The 20183-nt window shown below is 37.3% G+C and overlaps 1 protein-coding gene across 1 annotated transcript in view; it reads left to right on the top strand.

Annotated features, from left to right (window-relative positions):
* The window catches only part of DMXL2 (Dmx like 2), a 49307-nt gene extending 29184 nt beyond the window's left edge, over positions 1-20123 (top strand). Inside the window, exons 24-44 of the mRNA XM_083871094.1 lie at positions 103-1190; positions 2254-2445; positions 3170-3246; positions 3517-3647; positions 4279-4527; positions 6085-6266; positions 6586-6716; positions 7178-7263; positions 7513-7714; positions 8905-9022; positions 9792-9854; positions 10249-10335; positions 10415-10536; positions 11194-11332; positions 11730-11790; positions 11867-11994; positions 13572-13649; positions 14247-14338; positions 14891-14943; positions 15549-15766; positions 16868-20123. Coding sequence (XP_083727220.1) covers positions 103-1190; positions 2254-2445; positions 3170-3246; positions 3517-3647; positions 4279-4527; positions 6085-6266; positions 6586-6716; positions 7178-7263; positions 7513-7714; positions 8905-9022; positions 9792-9854; positions 10249-10335; positions 10415-10536; positions 11194-11332; positions 11730-11790; positions 11867-11994; positions 13572-13649; positions 14247-14338; positions 14891-14943; positions 15549-15766; positions 16868-17077 — 3707 coding nt within the window. The 3' untranslated portion in view covers positions 17078-20123. The remainder of the gene's footprint in view (positions 1-102; positions 1191-2253; positions 2446-3169; positions 3247-3516; positions 3648-4278; positions 4528-6084; positions 6267-6585; positions 6717-7177; positions 7264-7512; positions 7715-8904; positions 9023-9791; positions 9855-10248; positions 10336-10414; positions 10537-11193; positions 11333-11729; positions 11791-11866; positions 11995-13571; positions 13650-14246; positions 14339-14890; positions 14944-15548; positions 15767-16867) is intronic.
* Positions 20124-20183: the final 60 nt, after the last annotated feature.

Raw genomic sequence — 20183 nt, 5'->3', positions numbered from 1 at the left:
GGTGTGTTTTTATAAATCTCTAATGCAGGAAATAACTGCAAAACAGAATAATATAATCTAAAAGGCATTTTCAATAAATGTTGTATCTGTTTAATTCCTCAGTTATAGTCAAATCCTGCAATCCTGTGGTGTTCAGTTTTTACAACTATCTTCGGACCCACCCTTTGCTCATCCGAAGATACTTCAGCTCACCAGAAGGAACTCTGGCCACCTTAGGTCTAAAAACTGAGAAAAGCTTTGTTGATAAAATTAATCTTATAGAAAGAAAATTATTCTTCACTACTGCAAATGCTCATTTTAAAGTGGGCTGCCCTGTCCTAGCCCTTGAAGTCCTTTCCAAAATTCCAAAAATAAGAAAAAAGTCTCCTGTAGCTGGAGAAAAAGATTCATCCAGTCCTTCAATCCAGGCTGATGTTTCAGATTCCAAAGCCCTACAGGATGGTGCTGGAAGTGGTGATATAGACTGGTCAAAACCCATTTCAACTTCCTTTGCTTTGGAGAGTACTGCTGACTCATCAGCACAATTTGACTGGAGTCAACCAGCAGTAAAATTTGATGATGAGCCACTTACTCTTGATTGGGGTGAAGACAAAAATGGATCAGATGAAGAAGACAAGGATGTTGGGTTAATGATGAAAAAGTCCGATTCTAAGAGTGAAGATGAGAGGACCTCAGACACCAGCATGGCTCAAACACCACATGGAGAGGTTTCTGAGGCAGGAGACACTGAGGTTGATGTTATTGCCGAGCAACTGAAGTTCAGAGCCTGTTTGAAAATCCTTATGACTGAACTAAGAACTTTGGCTACGGGTTATGAAGTGGATGGAGGAAAGCTCAGATTTCAGCTGTACAACTGGCTGGAAAAAGAGATTGCTGCTATGCACGAAATATGCAACCACGATGCAGGGGACAAAGACTACTGTAAAACATATACCAAAGTAAATGGGGATCTGCTTGACCCTGAAGACATTATGGATAAGCCAGACATAGGCTCATACGAACGGCACCAGATCGAAAGACGGAGGTTACAGGCAAAGCGAGAACATGCTGAGAGACGGAAGTGGTGGCTGCAGAAGAACCAAGCTCTTCTCAGAGTTTTTCTCAGTTACTGCAGTCTTCATGGGGCACAGGGTGGAGGTTTAGCATCTGTAAGGATGGAGCTGAAGTTCTTGCTGCAGGAGTCACAGCAGGTAAAGTGAATTCATCTTGTTTCTCCTGATGAATGTGAATGCTTCTAGACTGTCAGTTATGTCAAATGCATGAGTTTGTGCCTAGACAGATGCTGCTAATGTTCTGCAAGTCTAATGGTCATGATCATTTTAATGTTCTTGGAGAAGGAACTTGCTATTTAAGTGTGCTGCTTTTCCCAATATTTGGTTCTGAAGACTCTCTTATGTGACACTGAGGATCAGGCTACTTATGATAATGGAATATAAATGTTGCTGTTTTATATTGTAGCTGCAGCATTGTTTGTGTTACTATGACATAATTTTGGTCACAATTTTTAGATACCTATATAATAAATTAAATTCACAGTTACTGAAATAGAATCTCATTCCTAGACCTCTGCAGATCATGCCAAGGAGCTAAAAGCAATGCAGTCTTAGCTTCAAGGCTCAACAAATAATATAAAGTCAGGCAGGGTACTACTCTCGTTACTCTGTTATGGCATTTTCTACATTTCATACAAAAGGAGATGTTTTACAGTAAGTGGTAATTACTACACTGAGCTACAGCAGATAATCTGATCCTTGGGTAAGCCTTTTAATATGCTCTAGTCCTGTTTCAAATAGAGGCAACAAGCAGCTATTTTGGTGGTACTTGGCTTAGAAGGTACATTAAAGAATTTTTTTAAGTTCTGTTTGTTTCCCCTTGAGGAACTCAGATGAGTACAGATTTGTCTTTATTGCTAAACTCGGAGCAATGACTATTGTATCAACTTGTGCTGCAGCCAGTACATTTTTAGTTATTGGTGTTTAACAGACAATCTCCACACTTCCTAAAGAATTACATGAAAATACTCTTCCTGCATGAAATCAAAATGTACTTCAGCAAAATTGGCTGTCAGGTCTGAACCTTGGTATTGTAGTAAATAATAACTTGCTTGTGACAGTAAAATCTTGTCTGTACTGAGTAGACAGCAGTGGAAAAGGATAAAAAACCTGGGAAATATATTTAAGATGTTAAATTTTCTCTATTTTAATTTTTTTTTTCAAAGCAATGATTTTAAATACAGTCTTTTCTTTTAAACAGGAAACTACTGTAAAGCAACTTCAGTCTCCACTTCCACTACCCACAACACTACCACTGCTTTCTGCAAGCATAGCATCCACAAAAACTGTGATAGCTAATCCTGTGCTGTACTTAAACAACCACATCCATGATATACTTTACACTATTGTGCAGATGAAATCGCCACCACATCCTAATATTGAAGATGTCAAGGTAATTCATAGCTTTAATCTAAGACCTAATGTTTGATAAAATGGAAAGATAGTAGGAAAAGACAAGAATGAGTACAGAGTGAGTTTAGGAAAGTTTGATTTTTTTTTAATAGTTGGATAGTACCATTTTCTTCACACTGCAGATTTCATTGAACTTTCCAAAAAGTCCTTGCATTTCCTCTTTTTAAGAACTGGACTGGTTTTGTTGCATTGTGAGGCAGAACCAGTTTTTTTGTTATTCCTGGAGACTAATGGAATTTATAAGCACATAACTGAGGTAAAAGGAGAGATTTTAGATAAAACTATTATATCATGACTACACAAACTTTTTGTACTTCATGTATATTGAGTAGCTATTACTACATTGAACTGCAGTGTTACATAGTACAACTTCTAGGAGCCAGTCCATAAAATTCATTGTCATAACAGGACATGCTTAATCACTGCCTTCAATATGCTTGTTTACTGTGGCTGTTCTGTATTAGAATCAAGTTAATTATCTTGACATAATATTAGAAGGTGTTGACTGCCATCAAATTATCTTGAACAAATGGTTGTGATTTTCTAAGTACTGTACTGTAAACTTAAAGTAACATTCAGTTACTGTTTCTTCCATTAAAACTAGGACAGTCCTGCAGAATGCATTTCCAATAGCCTTTAGAAAGAAATGTATTTTACTCATCTTTTATATAAAACATACAGCTTATTGGTTCTCTTTATTTTAGGTGTACACACTTCATTCTTTAGCAGCTTCACTTTCTGCATCCATTTATCAAGCACTATGTGACAGCCACAGTTACAGGTAAAGAGGGAAGTTTTCATACAGTCCTACTTTTGCAGTATACATTGTGCATCCTAAATGGAAATTCTTCCTGCATATGACTTAAAAAGGGATTAAATTTTTGTGTATGGGTAAAGATACTTGTCTACATTAAACATTGCTAACTTTGATATGCCAAATCAATTTTACACAGATATAATAATACCAACCATATTCAAGGTTTTTCAATATGATGGCACTCTCACTTGGGACACTCACTTTCTCATCAGAAAAAAATTTATTTGTATGTAGCAGCCAAACAGAAGCAAATCAGTTTACTGGGATGGTTTATCAAGGACTGCTTTTGAGTGATCGACGCAGACTGAGGACAGAAAGCATTGAAGAGCACGCAACTCCAAATTCATCTCCTGCTCAGTGGCCTGGTGAGACTAAAATAAGGTTACTTTTAGTTCCACTGGACCAGCTCCATGTGCCAGAATTATTTCACTGTCCTGTATGAGGGATGAAATAGTGGATAATCAATGACAGATGTTTCTAACTTAGTTCTCAAAACAGTAACAGCTTTTCACTTTTTCATGTATCAAAACAAATAAAAACAAACTTTGTATATGGCAAACATCTTGATTGAAGAAAGACCATGATCTTTAGGGTAAACTTTATGACAATTTGTCACTCAAAAAAGTTATCCTCCAGTCTGCTTAAACGCCTAGCAATGCTACCTCTTATTTGTCTCCACAGTACTGTCCTACACATACGCTGTACTTGGTACAGCCATCAAAGCAGCTACTGTGGAAATGGTGCAGGAATTTCATAGGCATGCTGAACTGCCTATAGTATTTACAGAGAAGTGCAATGCAAAATCCCAGACCCAAGAGGGCTCCATAGAATTTTGATCTTTATGATTTTAAGAAAACTGTTAATAGTATGTTTCATCTGAATAAAAGCATCATGTGGCTACTAGTGCTTCCCATAAAGTGTAGAGGTAAAGCATTTTCTTTTTCTCCATTTGCCCTCCCAATCACTTAATCCCAGAATTTTTTTTCCTCTTTGCAGGTGTGAGTTCACTTATCAACCTCTTAAGCTCAGCTCAGGACGAAGACCAGCCCAAGCTGAACATCCTGCTGTGCGAAGCTGTTGTGGCCGTGTACCTGAGTCTCCTGATCCATGCCCTGGCCACCAACTCGTGCAACGAGCTGTTCCGGCTGGCGGCGCACCCGCTCAACAGCCGCATGTGGGCCGCCGTCTTCGGAGGGGGCGTGAAGCTGCTCGTCAAACCCCGCCGGCAGTCCGAGAACATCCCAGGTACACTGCTGACAAGGGTCATGTTGGCAACCTGCATTTTGTACCTCTTACTAGCCTAATAGGAGAACCTTCCTCTTTTTTAAAGAACAAAGCAGAAAGAAAACAGACGTTGGCTAAAAGGCTGAAATAAATAATAGCCTTGCAGTTGTCTTTTGTAATGGCATCCAGCACATTTTGAACTTGCCATAAAAACTGTATAGTTATTATGTTAATAGTAGTAATATTAGCTTCTTACTTATAACATTTTTCAGGACTTTCAGACATTATTTTTAGGGGAAAAACCCCAAGTGATATAAATCAGTGTTAATACCTATAGGTTTTTGTATAGGAGATGAGTGTTGTTATTTAATGACTGCAGTAACTAGGAAACGGTATTTCTGTAATCAGTTTCTATTGCAAGGTAGGATTTCACCTAGCACAAGACTACAGAGAAGAAATACCAGCTTCATCTGGCAGAAAAGCAGCTCATGCATTTGTAAGCTCCAACTAAACACAGGATTTTTACAAAGACAGATGAGCAAATGTTAATATGCTGCATGAGGAAAAGCAAAAGTGGAGATTAAATTCAGAAAGACAGATACAACCATTTGTGATAAACTTCAGCAATACTGAAATCACACAGACTTTTAAATCACCAACAGGCTTGAAACTTATGCAAAAGTTAGATATTCCCTGTCCAGAGTATAAAACCAAACAGTAATAAGGCATTGCACCATTACAAGTATGCACAACAGGTATTTGTCATTCATGGAATAAGTTAAACTCATTTGGGGTAGTTATTTTCATAAGGTGATAGCGTGAATAACTTCTGTAAGTCGTGTTCATTTGAGATGTATTCTGTTTTCCTTTAACCTTCAAGCTGCTACAGCTTCTGATGTTTCAGAGGATGGTAACGAAGGTTTGTAAAGACTTGCAGTGTAGATGAGTGTTGGTAGTGGCTTTTTTTGGACAAAGAGAATAGTTTTTAAATACCTAGCTCCCTTGTCATAAAGTAAGTGTGATCTTCAATGCTGCCTGGCCAATAACACTTTGAAAAACAAATTCCAAATTAATATTTTGGTTACTATTAAGGCATTTTAAATGATAACAATTTAAAGTAGACTTTAGTTGTCAGAAAGCCTGTCTCTCAAATTTTTTTTGCCACCCTAAAAATTCCTTGGTTTATATTTGAGTAACTGCTAATTAAGCAGCATAGTGTTTAGTGATATTTTACATATTGCTTTATTTCTCAACAAAGTTTCTGAGTTTATTTCTTTCCTGAGAAATTTTTCAGCTAAAAGACTTTTAAAAAACTACATCTCCTAAGAACTTTATCCAGTAGGTAAATGTGAAGTAAAATGTATTTTTCATAATATATTCAATGTCTAAATGCCACAGTTATTGAATTTATCATAACGAAACTTTTTTATGATTACACTTACTTTATTTAGGCTGGCTTTGATTCTAAATCAGTAGAAATTAGTACCAATAACAATAGTGTTAGTTGCTTCAGTTATAAAATATAGACATTTTAAATATGCAATACTAATATCAGCTTTTTAAATTACCTGAATTTAGCACCTCCTCTTCCATCAGAAGAAATGGATAAACACCGCCGTCGGTTTAACATGAGAATGCTGGTGCCAGGAAGACCAGTAAAAGACAGCAATGTGCCACCACCTGTACCTGCAGAAAGACCCTCTTACAAAGAAAAGTTTATTCCTCCAGAACTCAGCATGTGGGACTATTTTATGGCAAAGGTAACTGAAAATTCCTTTAAGTTTTAAAGGACAAAAAATAGTGTATAAAGTGAAAATTTTGAGCACTCTTAGTAGTAAGATGCAAAATATTATCCTCATAATAAAAGATAAAAGCCTACAAGTCTATTACTTCATTTTCAAAACATGCTCTTGTCAGTAATAGTGATTAACACTTTTCCCCCTCACTGATTACTTATATTTTTAGCAACATTGACTTATAGGTCAAATTGCTGTCATTTAAACTCTATGAGAGTCTTAAGTGAAGTCAGAGAAGAGCTGAGAATATTGTTTTTATACAGACTTTTGCTTTGCATTGCAGCCCTTTCTCCCTTTGTCAGACAGTGGTGTTATATATGACTCTGATGAAAGCATTCACAGTGATGAGGAGGAGGACGACGCTTTCCTCTCCGATGTGCAGATCCAGGAGCACACAGATGCCAATTCTTACAGGTCAGCAGCAATTGTCACTGTTTTAGAATAATTGTGTCATATGCTTACCTTTGCTTCCAAATTAAAAAAAAAAAAAAAAAAAAAAGGATCTTTTGCACCATCAAGCAATTTTAGTACTGTGGGCAGGCTTGTCAGTAAGATTACAGAAATTACGAATTCTCGTCACAATAACAGTTCCCCATTTACTTGCCAGAAAAAAGGGATTAGGAAGTTAAAGTTGTGTGGTTTGCAGTTTTTTGGGGAGGGGAAAACAGTTGAGAAACACCCATTTCATTTTTAAGACTCAACATAAGGTACCTACAATGCCAGCTCTAGAATAATGGTTCAAGCATATAGTTTTTGAATGAGGTGCAGGTTAAATAGAACTTTTCTAACCTGTGTTTTTGCTTGAAGAAGAAAAATACTCTGTAGATAACTCTTAGTGGTTTTTTAACATGTCTAAATCTATTCTTTTTATACAGCTGGGCTCTCCTACATCTGACAATGGTGAAATTAGTTCTGCACAACATTAAGAACTTCTTTCCTATTGCTGGTCTGGAATTCACTGGTATGCTAAATTTTGCTTTACATTTTACTTTTCTGTATGTGTGGCTTTCTGTCAGACTTCCCATTTTAATTCTAACTTTAAAATTCAAATAATTAAATACCTTACTTATTACAATTGCCAACATATGCGTTTCCTTTCAATATTTTTTGGATGGTTATGTTATTATGGCAGTTTTATACTCACTATATAAGGTGAGTATAACTTAAGTTTTTTTTCTCTGAGCCTTACTTTATTCATATTTCTGTTTAGATCTGCCTGTAACATCTCCATTGGGCATTGCTGTAATAAAAAATTTAGAACACTGGGAACAGATTCTTCAAGATAGAATGGACCAGTTTGAAGGCCCACCTCCAAACTACATCAACACTTACCCCAGTGACCTTGGTGTAGGGGCAGGACCAGCCATTCTCCGCAATAAAGCGATGATTGAACCTGAAAACACACCATTCAAGTAAGTATTTTTTTCCCAGAAAAAACACATTCTTTGATTACAGAAATTGTAAAGAGCATTTTCTCCCCATATTGTCTAAGGCAATGAAGCCAAACGAAGGTTGTCCAGCTCTTAGGTCTAATAGCTAATGTTCTGCAGAAATGATTTTCACACATCCCTTTGTTCATTCTTATGCAGCAGCCTGTCTCCTGCAGCAGCCTTTACTTTGTTGCACCTTACACAGCTGCAACAAGAAAGGGGAATGAGGAAAGAGAAGAGGTTGGTAGGAATGGAGGGCAGTGGCTGCTGCTGGGAACACCCTGTTCAACCTGTTTTACTATTCCTTCAGTAACAGTTGTGTCTCACCCTATCCCAGCAGCAGGAGAGTTATATAATACATGAGATGTCTGGGGGAGGAGAAAGACAGTTGTACTAAGGTCCTTTTAAGGCTAATCCTCCTGTGTTTAGACAGTGTCATGCCTGGAGGTGTCTGTAAATGCAGATAATGAACTGTGTTTTCGACTCAAAAATAGCTTGCTTTTCTCAATATATTAAACTACAACTGAGTCAACAGTGCAAAATGACTCAGCAGTGCCCTGGCAGCCAGGAGGGCCAAGCATGTCCTGGGGTGCATCAGGGATAGTATGGCCAGCCAGGCACGGGAGGAAGGGGATTGTCCTGCCCTGCACTGGGGTGACCTCACCTCAGGTGCTGGGGCAGCTTTGGGTACCACAGTATAATAAGGATATAAAACTATTAGAGAGCATCCAAAGGAGGGCAGTGATGATGGTGAAGGGTCTGGAGGTGAAGCTGTGTGAGGAGCAGCTGAGGGCACTGGTCTGTTCAGCCTGAAGGGGACTGAGGGGAGACCTCACTGCAGGTACAGCCTCCCCATGAGGGGAAGAGGAGCAGCAGGCACTGAGCTCTGCTCTGCTGACAATGACAGGGCACTGGGATGGCCTGAAGCTGTGTCAGAGGGGTTTAGGTGTGTAATTAGAAAAAGGTTCTTCACCCACAAGGCGGTTGGGCACTGGAACAGGCTCCCTGGGGTAGTGGGCCCAGCAACACCACCAAAGTTCCAGAAGTGTTGTGTCAACGCTCTCAGGCACATGGTGGAATTCTTAGAGTTGAGTTAGACTTCAATGATTCTTGTGGGTCCCCTGCAACTCAGGGTATACTCTGTGCTTCCTTCCTTCTTCTGCTTTATCCAGATCAAAGGATTACTCAGCTCTTCCAGCAAAAAGGCTCTGGCATTTTCTTGTGAAGCAAGAACTTCTTCAGGAGACATTCATAAGATATATATTCACAAAGAAAAGAAAGCAGAGTGAGGTAACCTTTTTTAAAAAACAAAGCTCAATTATTACTGTTCCTCAGTCTCCTCAGTATTTAATTTTTCTTCCCATTTTTCATCGACATTTCAGTTTCTATCATTTAACAATATTTGGATTTTTTTCAAAATCAACATGACTGTCATGTTGTTGATTGGGATATCAACTGAACCAAATATTTTTAAACAAGACATATCTCACCTTTATATATTTGCATACTATCCTGATAAACAGAACGTTTGCAATAACAGTAATAAGCAAATAAATTTGATTTTTTTTTTTTTTGGTGTGTCATACTGAAAAAGCAATTTAAATGTGCTATTCATTTGTGTATATGTATATATGCATGAGTAATATATACATATAAAAGTAATATTATATAGTAATATATAATATGGGGCTTTACAAATTGTACCAGTTGCAGCTGTTATGTTCTAACTGAAAATTTAAGCCAACACATAAATATCATGGGAAATAAGTATATGATTTAATATCTTTAAAATTCCTGTAAGTATGGAGTTTGTGTGTGTATTACTCCTCCATTTATTTACTATATCATACATTTTGTGTTCATCTAGGAGGCATTACATTTTAAGTGAGTTTGTTTAGATTCCTGTCTTAGTTTCTGTGCCTTTTATAAAAAGTTAAAAATACATTTGTCATCATTTACTGACAGAGTGGCCTTTAAAATCTAGTTTGGAATGTTTCATTCTTTTTTTATATTTGTTTGTGCATGTGTTTTGTGTTTGTGACTGTGTGATGTTATGTAGTCTGTAGAAGATCGTGTGGAGCAGGTCAAACAAAACTGCGTAGCAGAAGATCACAAAAACAAGGTAGTATCCCTTCTCCCAAACCTCTAGCACATTCTTAAAAGTTCTGTGGAACTGGCTTTTCTTTTCTAATGTGACTAACAGAAGCTGTGTGTTCTGTGTAGTCTGTGTGACAGGCTTTTAATCCATGAACTAACTTCAGATGTCCTGATAATTGGGATGAGTGAACACCTTGTAAATAGTGTTGCACACACAACTTCGTGTTTCTTACACTCAAATATCACTTTTGGCTTCTAGAACACCAAAGAGTATGAGAAGTCTAAAGTTTAGCTACTGAAACAATGCTAAGGCCACTGAACTTTTCTTGCATGAATTTTGTATAGATTTTTGTACTCTGAATGTACCACTACATAATGGATTTTTGCACTAATTGAGGTTTTTTATAAATGTTTTGTAGGTTGAAGCAGATCTTGGATACCCTGGAGGAAAAGCTAAAATAATTCACAAAGAATCAGATATGATAATGGCATTTGCAGTTAACAAGGTAAGCCTTAAATACTACAAGAAATGTAATAAAATATCTTAATTATAGTTAGTATAAATTTTGTATTTGTGCTGCATAGGCAAACAGCAATGAAATTGTTTTGGCATCTACACATGATGTTCAAGAACTTGATATTTCAGCTCTGCTGGCTGCTCAGTCATTTATATGGATTGGGGAAGAATATGACAGAGAATCTAAAAGGTAGGATTGTTTCTTTGTGGTTATATTAATAAGAGTATTGATTTTCTGTGAGGCTGCATCTATATTACCTGTGTAAGCACAAATGAAGCATACAAAAAACGTTAATAACTTTTCTTCAGTAGGTTACAGATTCCTTTGCAAGTGAGGGAAAGCAAGATAATAATTACTGTCTTTAGGCATGCCTACACTGCAGAGTGAAGTAAAACCCCATGTGGTGCATGAGATAACAAAGGAAGTGCTACCTTGGACACCCTGCAGTTCCCTTGCATCAGTGCAGTGTGAAGGGCAGCTGTGGTAGCTGATGCTGGTTGTTCCTGTCCCTTCCATTCCTGTGCTGAGAACTGTGAATGCATCAGCTGCAGTGAGCACTTCTCTGTACCAGCTCCCTGCACACTGCACACACACAGGTCAGGAACAGCCCAACAATATTCTTCTCAAGGGAGCTTATGTTCTTATATTGGGATCATCTCTTGAGATCCAACATGCAAAGATTTGGGGGATATGGAAAGAATTTGTACTGCATAAGTGCAGAAATTATCGATTTATAGTCTCATTATTGTCACTTCCTCTACCCACTGCCATTAAGCTCTTGAGAAATAAGCAAAGATCATTAGGAGCAAAGAAACATTTGTTTAAATCAGAGCTGTTCTTTTACAGTTCCGATGACGTTGACTTCCGTGGTTCTACCACAACACTGGCTCCTTCAACTGCACCATCGTTTGGAGTGAGTCAGATCCAACCATCTCCATCCATGCCCTGGCTAGGGACTGGGCAAACCAGCACTGGAGCTGGTGTGGTGAGTATTCCTGTGTGTGCAGCTCAGGAGAGCAGGCTGTTTATCGTCTGCTATTTAGTAGAGAGACCCAGTGTGCATTAGTCATCATACTGTCCATCCAGTATTGACATAAAAGGCCAATAGTGACCAAGACCTGGCCAAAAAGATAGGCCAAACTAAGCGTATTCTCATATACTGTGGGACAGAATTATTGTGATATAGGAAATAATTGGACAATCTGGGTGGTTGTCTTTCTTATGGGAACTTTGATATAGGACCATTCAAATAATGTTAGCTTAAGAGATTTTTTTTTTTTTTAACTAGGGGACACTCACCACATAATAGGATAAATAAAATTGAATAGTGTGTCCATGCCTTTTTCAAAATCATTTTGTTTTTTTCTTTGTTTCATATAAAGCTGATTAAAAGAAATCTGAATAACGTCAAGAGAATGGCTTCACATCCAGTCCATCAGTACTGTAAGTGAATCACTAGTATGGGATTGATAATTTTCTACAAAATGCTGTACCATTAATGATGATCTTTTAATCTTAGATCTTACAGGAGCACAAGATGGAAGTGTCCGAATGTTTGAGTGGACAAGGCCACAGCAGTTGGTGTGCTTCCAGCAGGCTGGGAATGCCAGGGTGACAAGGATGTATTTCAATGCCCAGGGAAATAAGGTAAGTACAACATGAAGGGTTGGGGGTGGGTGTTGGAGTTTTTATTCATAAGGAGATGTTTGGCTATACTGTGATCTCTGAAGCAGTTTTAACTGCTGCCATGCAGAACTGTTAGGGTGCCCTAGAACAATGATATTGTGTCATGCATTTTGACTGTATGTGGGACCTTTGTAATAAATCCTAACCCTTATCCTCCTTTCTCTTCTCTCAGCTCCACACTGCTATCCCATATCCTATTTGCCACATTCTCACGCTATTTGTTCTCCCTCTTCAGAAATCTGTGTTCCCATGTGTTGATCTTTGTAAATTAAATATCTTTTAAAAAAACTACAGACATTGCTTATTTTATAGAGGCACACTTGTATCAATAATAGAATCATTAAGGCTGGAAAAGACCCCTAAGATCATTAAGTCCAGCTGTCAATCAGTATAGGCAGATCTTCAAGAAGTGTCTCCCACTTTGCATTCTGGCCAAGATAAAGTTTTCACAGAATGCATTACCTAGAAGAACCTGGAAGACAGAGATAATTAACCCATGAGTTGAAGGCTGTGAGTGTACTCCACTAGAGTGGAGATCAGAAAGAGTCCAAAAGACATGCTTTGGCCAAAAGTGACTCTGTGAGGGATATCAGATGCAGAAAGAAGAGTAGAGAAAGAAGGAAATTGGGAGGAATACACACCGCTTCAGTTTTTCATGTTGCCCGTTCTATTATTTTAACAGGTCTTGTCTGCATTTTTACTGACAAAATATTTAACTTCATTATAGTTAATAGCTAGAAAAAGAGAATTCAAGGTGTCTGGACATGACTGTACATAACTATAGCTATAAAACAGTAAAGATGAAATAGCTGGAAATACAGAGTATCTCTCAGCATATTTATTTTCAGGTGGCATAGAATGTCATTTAAACTTACTCTAAAAATTTGATTGTGCTTTGAGATATTGCAATCTTACCATTATGTAGGCATCAATTACTTAAGTCAAAAATTAAGATGTACTTGTTGCTGTGCTTCACATGAAGGTCATTCAGGACTCAACTAAAAAGAGAAAATATAAAAAGTATTTCTAAAATTGTTTTGTAAAATACAGAACATGCTGCATAGAATATACAATATTAAATTTTATTCATTTTGGTTAATAAATATAGCTCAATCATTTTACCATTCATGACTAAAGCCTTTCCACAATTGTTTTTATCATGCTTTTATGGCATGCTGTCATGCATCTTACTTTTTTAAGCATTTTCAAGTAGAGTCATGCAGTAATGATGCCTTTGTTAGCTTTAGCATCTAACATTAGGGTTTGAAAGATAAGCTTCCACACTTTCTCCATTTCCAGAAAAGAATTAGTATACAGGAGAGCATCAATCATTAAATAATCATTAAACAATTAGCACTGAACTCATTTGGCTTCTAAACTAGTTTTTTTTTAACTTGATGATCATTGTTATCGATACTCAATTTGCAGGAGAAGGTTTGGTGGTTCAGGTGGGTTTTTCCCTGAAGTCAGCAGTTTACTATTATGAAGCATCCAGTAACCACCATGTCATGCTAATAAACACAGTTTGTTCCTTGCAGTGTGGTGTTGCTGATGGTGAAGGCTTTCTAAGTATTTGGCAAGTAAACCAAACCACCTCAAATCCTAAGCCCTACCTGGTAAGTAAACAGAATTTTTTAATTGTTAATATTATTGTAGAGGAAAGCAAAGTCTTTGAAACTTGAGGCAGGCCCAGAGCGTACGACTTTAATGAGACATATTTGATTTTGCTGCTTTTAAATTGGCACACTTCATCAAAACATCTGCAGAGTTTCAATGATACATCTTTGGAAAACCAATTGCAGAATACCATAAGCTACAATGTAATTACAAATACTCTTTCAACATTACCCTTATTTAAATTAAAAATCAGAGCCACAACTAATGACTTTATAACCCCAAAACTGAGTAAAAATACATTCTTCAATACATTTTACTGGTTCTTAACATGAAGACCATGCTTAATTTAAAACTCAGGCTGTTGTTGTACACTATACTGTGGATTTGTTCTTTATCAGTTATTACTGTAGTATCTTTTCATTTTATACTGGATTTTAATCCACTGTTCCATTCTCAGTTTCAAACTGTCAGTTTTTAGCTTTGTTTCAAAGACTCTTTGTGTTCTATTATCACTGACATCAGACTGACAGTAGTTACTTTTGGTGCAAATAACAACTGATAAGATTGCACTTCTCTGTTTGTTTTGTTTTTAATAGAGTTGGCAGTGCCACAGTAAAACCACAAGTGACTTTGCATTTATAACCTCTTCAAGTCTAGTTGCTACATCGGGACAATCCAATGATAACAGGTGTGTTTAAAAAAACTGTGAAGAATTTCAAAACTACTTATTCATCTCCCTTAACTTGCTAAGCTCTTGGGCATTATTGTGTGACTAACATTTTAAGGCTCACTGTTCTAAGTTTTGTTACAGCTTGAACTTGGCCAGATAATTTCTTTGAATATCATTTCTTCTGTGGCATGTTTCCAAGTTTAGTTTGTGTGAGGAGTGGTCAATAGTTAACCAGTTTTTTCAACAACTACTTTGCCATGATGCTGTTGGCTGGGGGTAGAAATCTGCAGCAAAGCAGGATAATTCTTTTTCTCTGAAAAGAATATCTTCTCTAATTATTTGACACAACTTTTGATCAGTACACATTTTAAGGGTAGAAGGTATAGTTCCACTAAGAAGCATAAAAGAGCAAAGAAAAAATTAAAATCTTAGTTCTTTGCAAATGCTCTCCAATGACTAGAGAGGGTTCAATTCTTCCTTCTAGACTGACATAAAATGTGAAGACTTTTGGAGTCACTCCATAAATCACTTGGCAATAGGCCATAATGATTTTGGTTTTTTCTCCCTCAGAAATGTGTGCCTCTGGGACACCTTGGTTTCATCTAGTAACAGTCTTGTACATGGTAAGTACTGTGGTGAAAATTAAACCTCTGCTTCTTACTTACTAAGGAAATACAGCAGAGTGTGCATTTAGGGCAAGGGGAAAGCCTTTGACTGGGGATCAGGTCTAAGTTTGTGTTGCAGACTAATACATGCACCAGACTGGTTCTGCATGTTCTCTAGCATGATATTAATCTGCTCTATATGGAAAAGCATGAAGAAAGAATTATAGAATGGTTTGGGTTGGAAGGGACCTTAAAAATAATATCTTTCCACTCCCCTTGCCATGGACAGGGACACCTTTCGCTAGACCAGGTTGCTCAAGATCAGCTCTATTTTTTAAAATCAGGAATTTACCTGAACTTCCTATGGTGAATTTTATATTTTTTCAAATATAATTCAGGTATCAGCCTGTACTCTAAAGTAACTTAGACTGCATTCTTGTGCATTAGATCTAAGTATCTCTTATGAGAGCAATAAGCTGTCAGCTGATAAAACATTACCCATATGAAGAAACGTGTCTGCAAAATTAGAAAATGTTCAGGTAGCAATTTATAGAAGAAATGCATTTTAAGATTGAGAGCTACTTACAGTTTCAAATCTATTGACTTCTGACATCCTTCTTCAGCCTTCACTTGTCATGACCACGGTGCCACAGTTCTCCAGTACGCACCCAAGCATCAACTGCTCATTTCTGGAGGCAGGAAGGGATATATCTGCGTCTTTGACATCAGACAGAGGCAAATCCTTTTCACCTTCCAAGCACATGAGTCAGCTGTGAAGGCCCTTGCACTGGATCCTTCTGAGGACTATTTTGTCACAGGCTCGGCCGAAGGCAACATGAAGGTAAGGCCAGATAAAGGAGCTGGGTTCTGGAGGAGGGTGTTTGGCTGCAGTAGTGTATTGTCATATGTAAACAGCCAGATAAATGCAGAAACAAAACAAAAACAAACCCCAAAACTACACTTGATATATAGTCTGCTTGCTTTACATTTATAAGGTAAATATAGTGGTAGACTTCTAAAGCAGCAAGTAGGTTTTGTCGTCCACCAAAGAATAGTCTTTTTAAGGTTGTGAGACTGATTTTAAGTGGATAAAGCAAACTGCACGGTTCTGAGATCTTACCTTTGTTTTTCTCTCACTAAAAAATGTTCTGGCTTTGCTGTTGGACATTTCTTTGTAACACAGGGGGCGCTCAGCAACTTCAGCATTGTGTAAAGTTCCTGTATCACCAAGTTCTATTTTTTTCTCCTGGTGCTGTTGCCCCAGACAGCTACTAAGAGGTCAGAGTAGCAAGAAACAAACACCAACATGAAAACAAGTAAACGAAATTTAAAAAAAAAAAAAAAAAAATCCGGAAATGCAGTCACTGTTTTAAAGGGTTTTTTACCTGAATACTAAAGGAAAGAAATGCAGCATGATAAAGAGAAGGTGAATACAGTTTCTTTCCTTTTAGCTGGAGGACTGCTTACTAGAGGCTTTCATGGCCTGGCCTTGATGAGGCTCCTGCTACTTAGGACATAACAAGCAGCTGTGCTTCCTACCACTCTGCATGCTTAATTGTGCAGCTTACTCTCTGCAGCATTCCTTAGCAGGAAAGCATTTCCAGCTACTGGAAAGCTGACAGTAGTCATCTTGGATGAAAATGTAGCCTGTCCATTTCTGCAGCTTTCATGAGGGGCAAGCTGGGAGGAGGACTCTGTTCGGGTAACACAGGGAAGCTTCACCCTGTCCAATACCCAGCTGGTCCACAGTAAGGCAGCCTTACACTGCAGCAGGAGCCTCTCAAGACTCTTGGACTTGTAGTAATTGTTGCAATGATGCAACAAAAAAATACCCTTTATCTTTACTGAATAGAGTTCAGAACAGCCAGAAATCTGAAACATTAGGGGGGAAAATACAAATCCTTTAATATATTCATCTCTTTTTGTCATTCTTTTGATACAGGTGTGGAGACTGACTGGCTACAATTTAATTCATTCATTTAGAAATGAACATGCCAAGCAATCCCTTTTCAGAAATATTGGTGCTGGTGTCACCCAGATTGAGACTGTGCAGGGCAATCGTATCTTCTCCTGTGGAGCAGATGGCACGCTGAAAATGAGGGTTCTTCCCAATGCTTTCAATGTACCTTCAGGCATATTTGACATTCTGTAGCGTTCTGTGAGCTAATCCTGGTTTCTCTAATGTCCCTATAAGTAGCTAAAAACACAGTGATACGCACTGTGGAAAGAAAACATTGTGTTTCCTTTCAAAGCAGTTACTGAAGCATTAAGTATTATGGGGAGAAAATGAAGACTTTTACAGCAGGTATATTTTAAATATGCCCATAAGGATCACTGGGGTGGAAATGCATGTACTGGATTGTAAAAGCAAGGAATTCAACCCAGTGTTGTCGGTCATGGGGGGGTTATTGCTCAGTAACCCACAAGCTGCATTTTGTGAGTGTTGTAAAGATCCTGACAGTTGTCAGTCACTTCACAAGCACTGTGGCTTTACAAGTCAGCAAGCATTTCTGACGTGATTCTGATTACTTTTATTCCACTTTTTCCCACTAAATGAAGCATGTATACAACTTCTCATTGTAAAATAGTTTAGTTTTAATTAAGGGTACTCAGTGTATTTGATTTCTGCAGAAAGTGGATGCAAATGCCGTGGAACATGTGCAATCAAGGACGTACTGTGAGAGATGTATCACTTTATGCTGAGTTAGTATTATTGCACAGTTGATACTATAACTTGCACATCAACATATTTTTAAATGCGATGGGGTTTAATTTGCACAGTATTTTCCTTTCTTTCTGAGCTATGTTTTCTATTGGACATCTGCCTTTACTTTAGGAATGTATTGTAAGCACTAAATGTTTGTAGTGAAGACATCCAGCATTCTAGTCAGCTTTTAGTTTTGAAAATCATTTGTCCAGAAAATACTTCATTAAATGAAGCTGTTAAGAGAATACCAATGGAACATATAATGCCACATTTCAGATGAATGTCAGGCTTTATGTGGCCAGCTAGTAAATAGTGGATAAAACTGGTAATTAAATTATTACCAGAGTATATTGTATAAACTATGCAGAGTTCAATATTGTTTGCTTGTAATATAACTAGCTACTGTTGTCAGATGTATTTTTCTGTTGTAAACAAAAAACATGTTCTTCAAGGACTGGAATGGATGTCTGTGTATTTAAATGTTAACAAACTGTCTTATTCCTCCAATGAAGTTTTGATGTCTGTGCTGTATTGTAAGATATACTAGAATAAAAAGCACCTTTCTCCAAAGGTGATTTTAAATTGGAGCCTGTGAAGTAGGAGAAGTGTGAAAAGAAGGAAGGGTAAATGTCACTGTTTAGTTTTCCCTTTGTAAGTTAAATAAATTACTTTTATTTCATGGAACAGCTCATTCTAGAACTCTTCCTTATATTTAAACAGATTTATCTAAATCTCCAGTACACTGACTGGATGTTTCCTGAGTTAGCTTTAACTTGACCTCAGACTGTACTGAAATAAAAAAAGATTAGCTGTTTACATTTTACTTTCAGCTGTTCTTGAGAAGTACAAGGTTAACAGAATTAAGTTCCACAGCTGCAAGAAGAAGAGGAAAAGAGGTATAATTTCCTGGCCTTCCTTCTCCAAGAGGTTAATCCAAGTGTCTCAACAATTTTATGCAGAAGTTTAGCATGCTTTGAGATGGTAACATTATCTAGAAAATATCACATCTGACTTGAACTGTGTTTGCCAAGTATATTGCTGACTTTGGGGGTATTTTAGCTGAAAATGTTTACTTTATTAGTACCACAATTCAATTTTTGAAACAACACCACAATCAAACAAACATGAAAAGATCTACCAACCAAAACCCCCACACCCCCCACAGAAGTCACAAGCATCCCATAGAACTGTAGCTCTGGAGTGTGAAGTGTCAAACTCTTTATACAGGTATAGATAGAATTGTTAATCTGTGAGTTTTGATGTATATACTAGTTCAAAGTGTTAATTAAGATTTTTTGTTCTGTTCTGGATCTCTAAGGCATGCAGGGCCTTAGTGATAACAGCAAGTATCCTGAGAAGGGCCCAGCCATCCCTGTGTCACACACTGGAGCTTAGCTGCAGCAGAGGAATTCTTCCAGCACATATGCTAGACAAGGTTCTGCAGGCACAGACTTTCCAAATTCATTAATCCCTTTGACAGGGCCTGGATCACACAGGTATTAAGCAGCCTAGTGCAGTTTTGGGATTTAAATAATACTTTGCTTCTAAGTATTTGGGTGCATTCCATGAACTTTAGCAAAATACACAGGCAGCTTAGAAATTCATGTAGGGGCTTTCCAAGAGCATGATTTTGAATATGGATACATAAAACAACAGTAGAGATTTTTGTTCCAATGTTAAATTTAGAAATCTGAAATACCAGAACAAAATTAAAGTCAAAAGGTTCCTATTATTTCTCACCTCTAGCTCTCAAAAATTTGAAAATTAATTGGCAGTCTCTGACTTATGGTTAACAACAGATGAAGTCACTAAGCAGTATGATGATTCTAAAAATAGCAGCAGAAGAGTAAACCCTTCATTTATGGTTTCATTTGTATGGACAAATGTGGGGGCTTTTTATTTTAGAAGTATGCCTTACTGTAATTAAAGAGTCAAAAGCAAGTTATATTGGTGTAGCTTATGTGGCAGTGAGAGCCAAAGAAGTCTGCAGCAACACAAGAAACTCAAATACTGTTAAAAATGAAATTTTAATCATAAAGGTTATGCCTTTAATTTTAAACCTTGCTACTTTTCATCCAGCTCTCCATTTAAGAAACACAGTTCATGTGTATTCAGTATTTAATGTCATTATTCTCATTTTCCTTGTACTTTAGCTGGATTTTGCTTTTGATTATTAACACTTGATTTGACTTGTCACATTTTAAGCTTCCTGCTTTTTTTCCTATTTAAAGAAGTATTTCTATTCCCATTATTTTTAACAGCTTTAAACCTTTGTCCAGAAAAAATGGTCACAGAGAATCCCTGGAAATTAAATGAAAGTGACAAAGGTATTTTTACACAAAAAGTTCATTATTTAGATGTTTATATTAGATCATCATCACTGACTAGAAAATGATTGCAGAGAAGGTGATTGTAAATAAAAGTTACAAAGAGTCTCTGCTGAGCACATGACCATGGGATAATCAATGTACATTAGACACAATAATAGAGACACAATAATAGAGAAAACAAAAGTATGTCTATGCTGTGTGACAGCTGTAACAGTGAACAA

Source organism: Zosterops lateralis, assembly GCF_965231275.1.
Source record: "Zosterops lateralis genome assembly, chromosome: 13".
Taxonomy (NCBI): Eukaryota; Metazoa; Chordata; class Aves; order Passeriformes; family Zosteropidae; genus Zosterops; species Zosterops lateralis.
The sequence above is the reverse complement of the archived record's forward strand: the minus strand, read 5'-3'. Positions and strand labels throughout refer to the sequence as shown.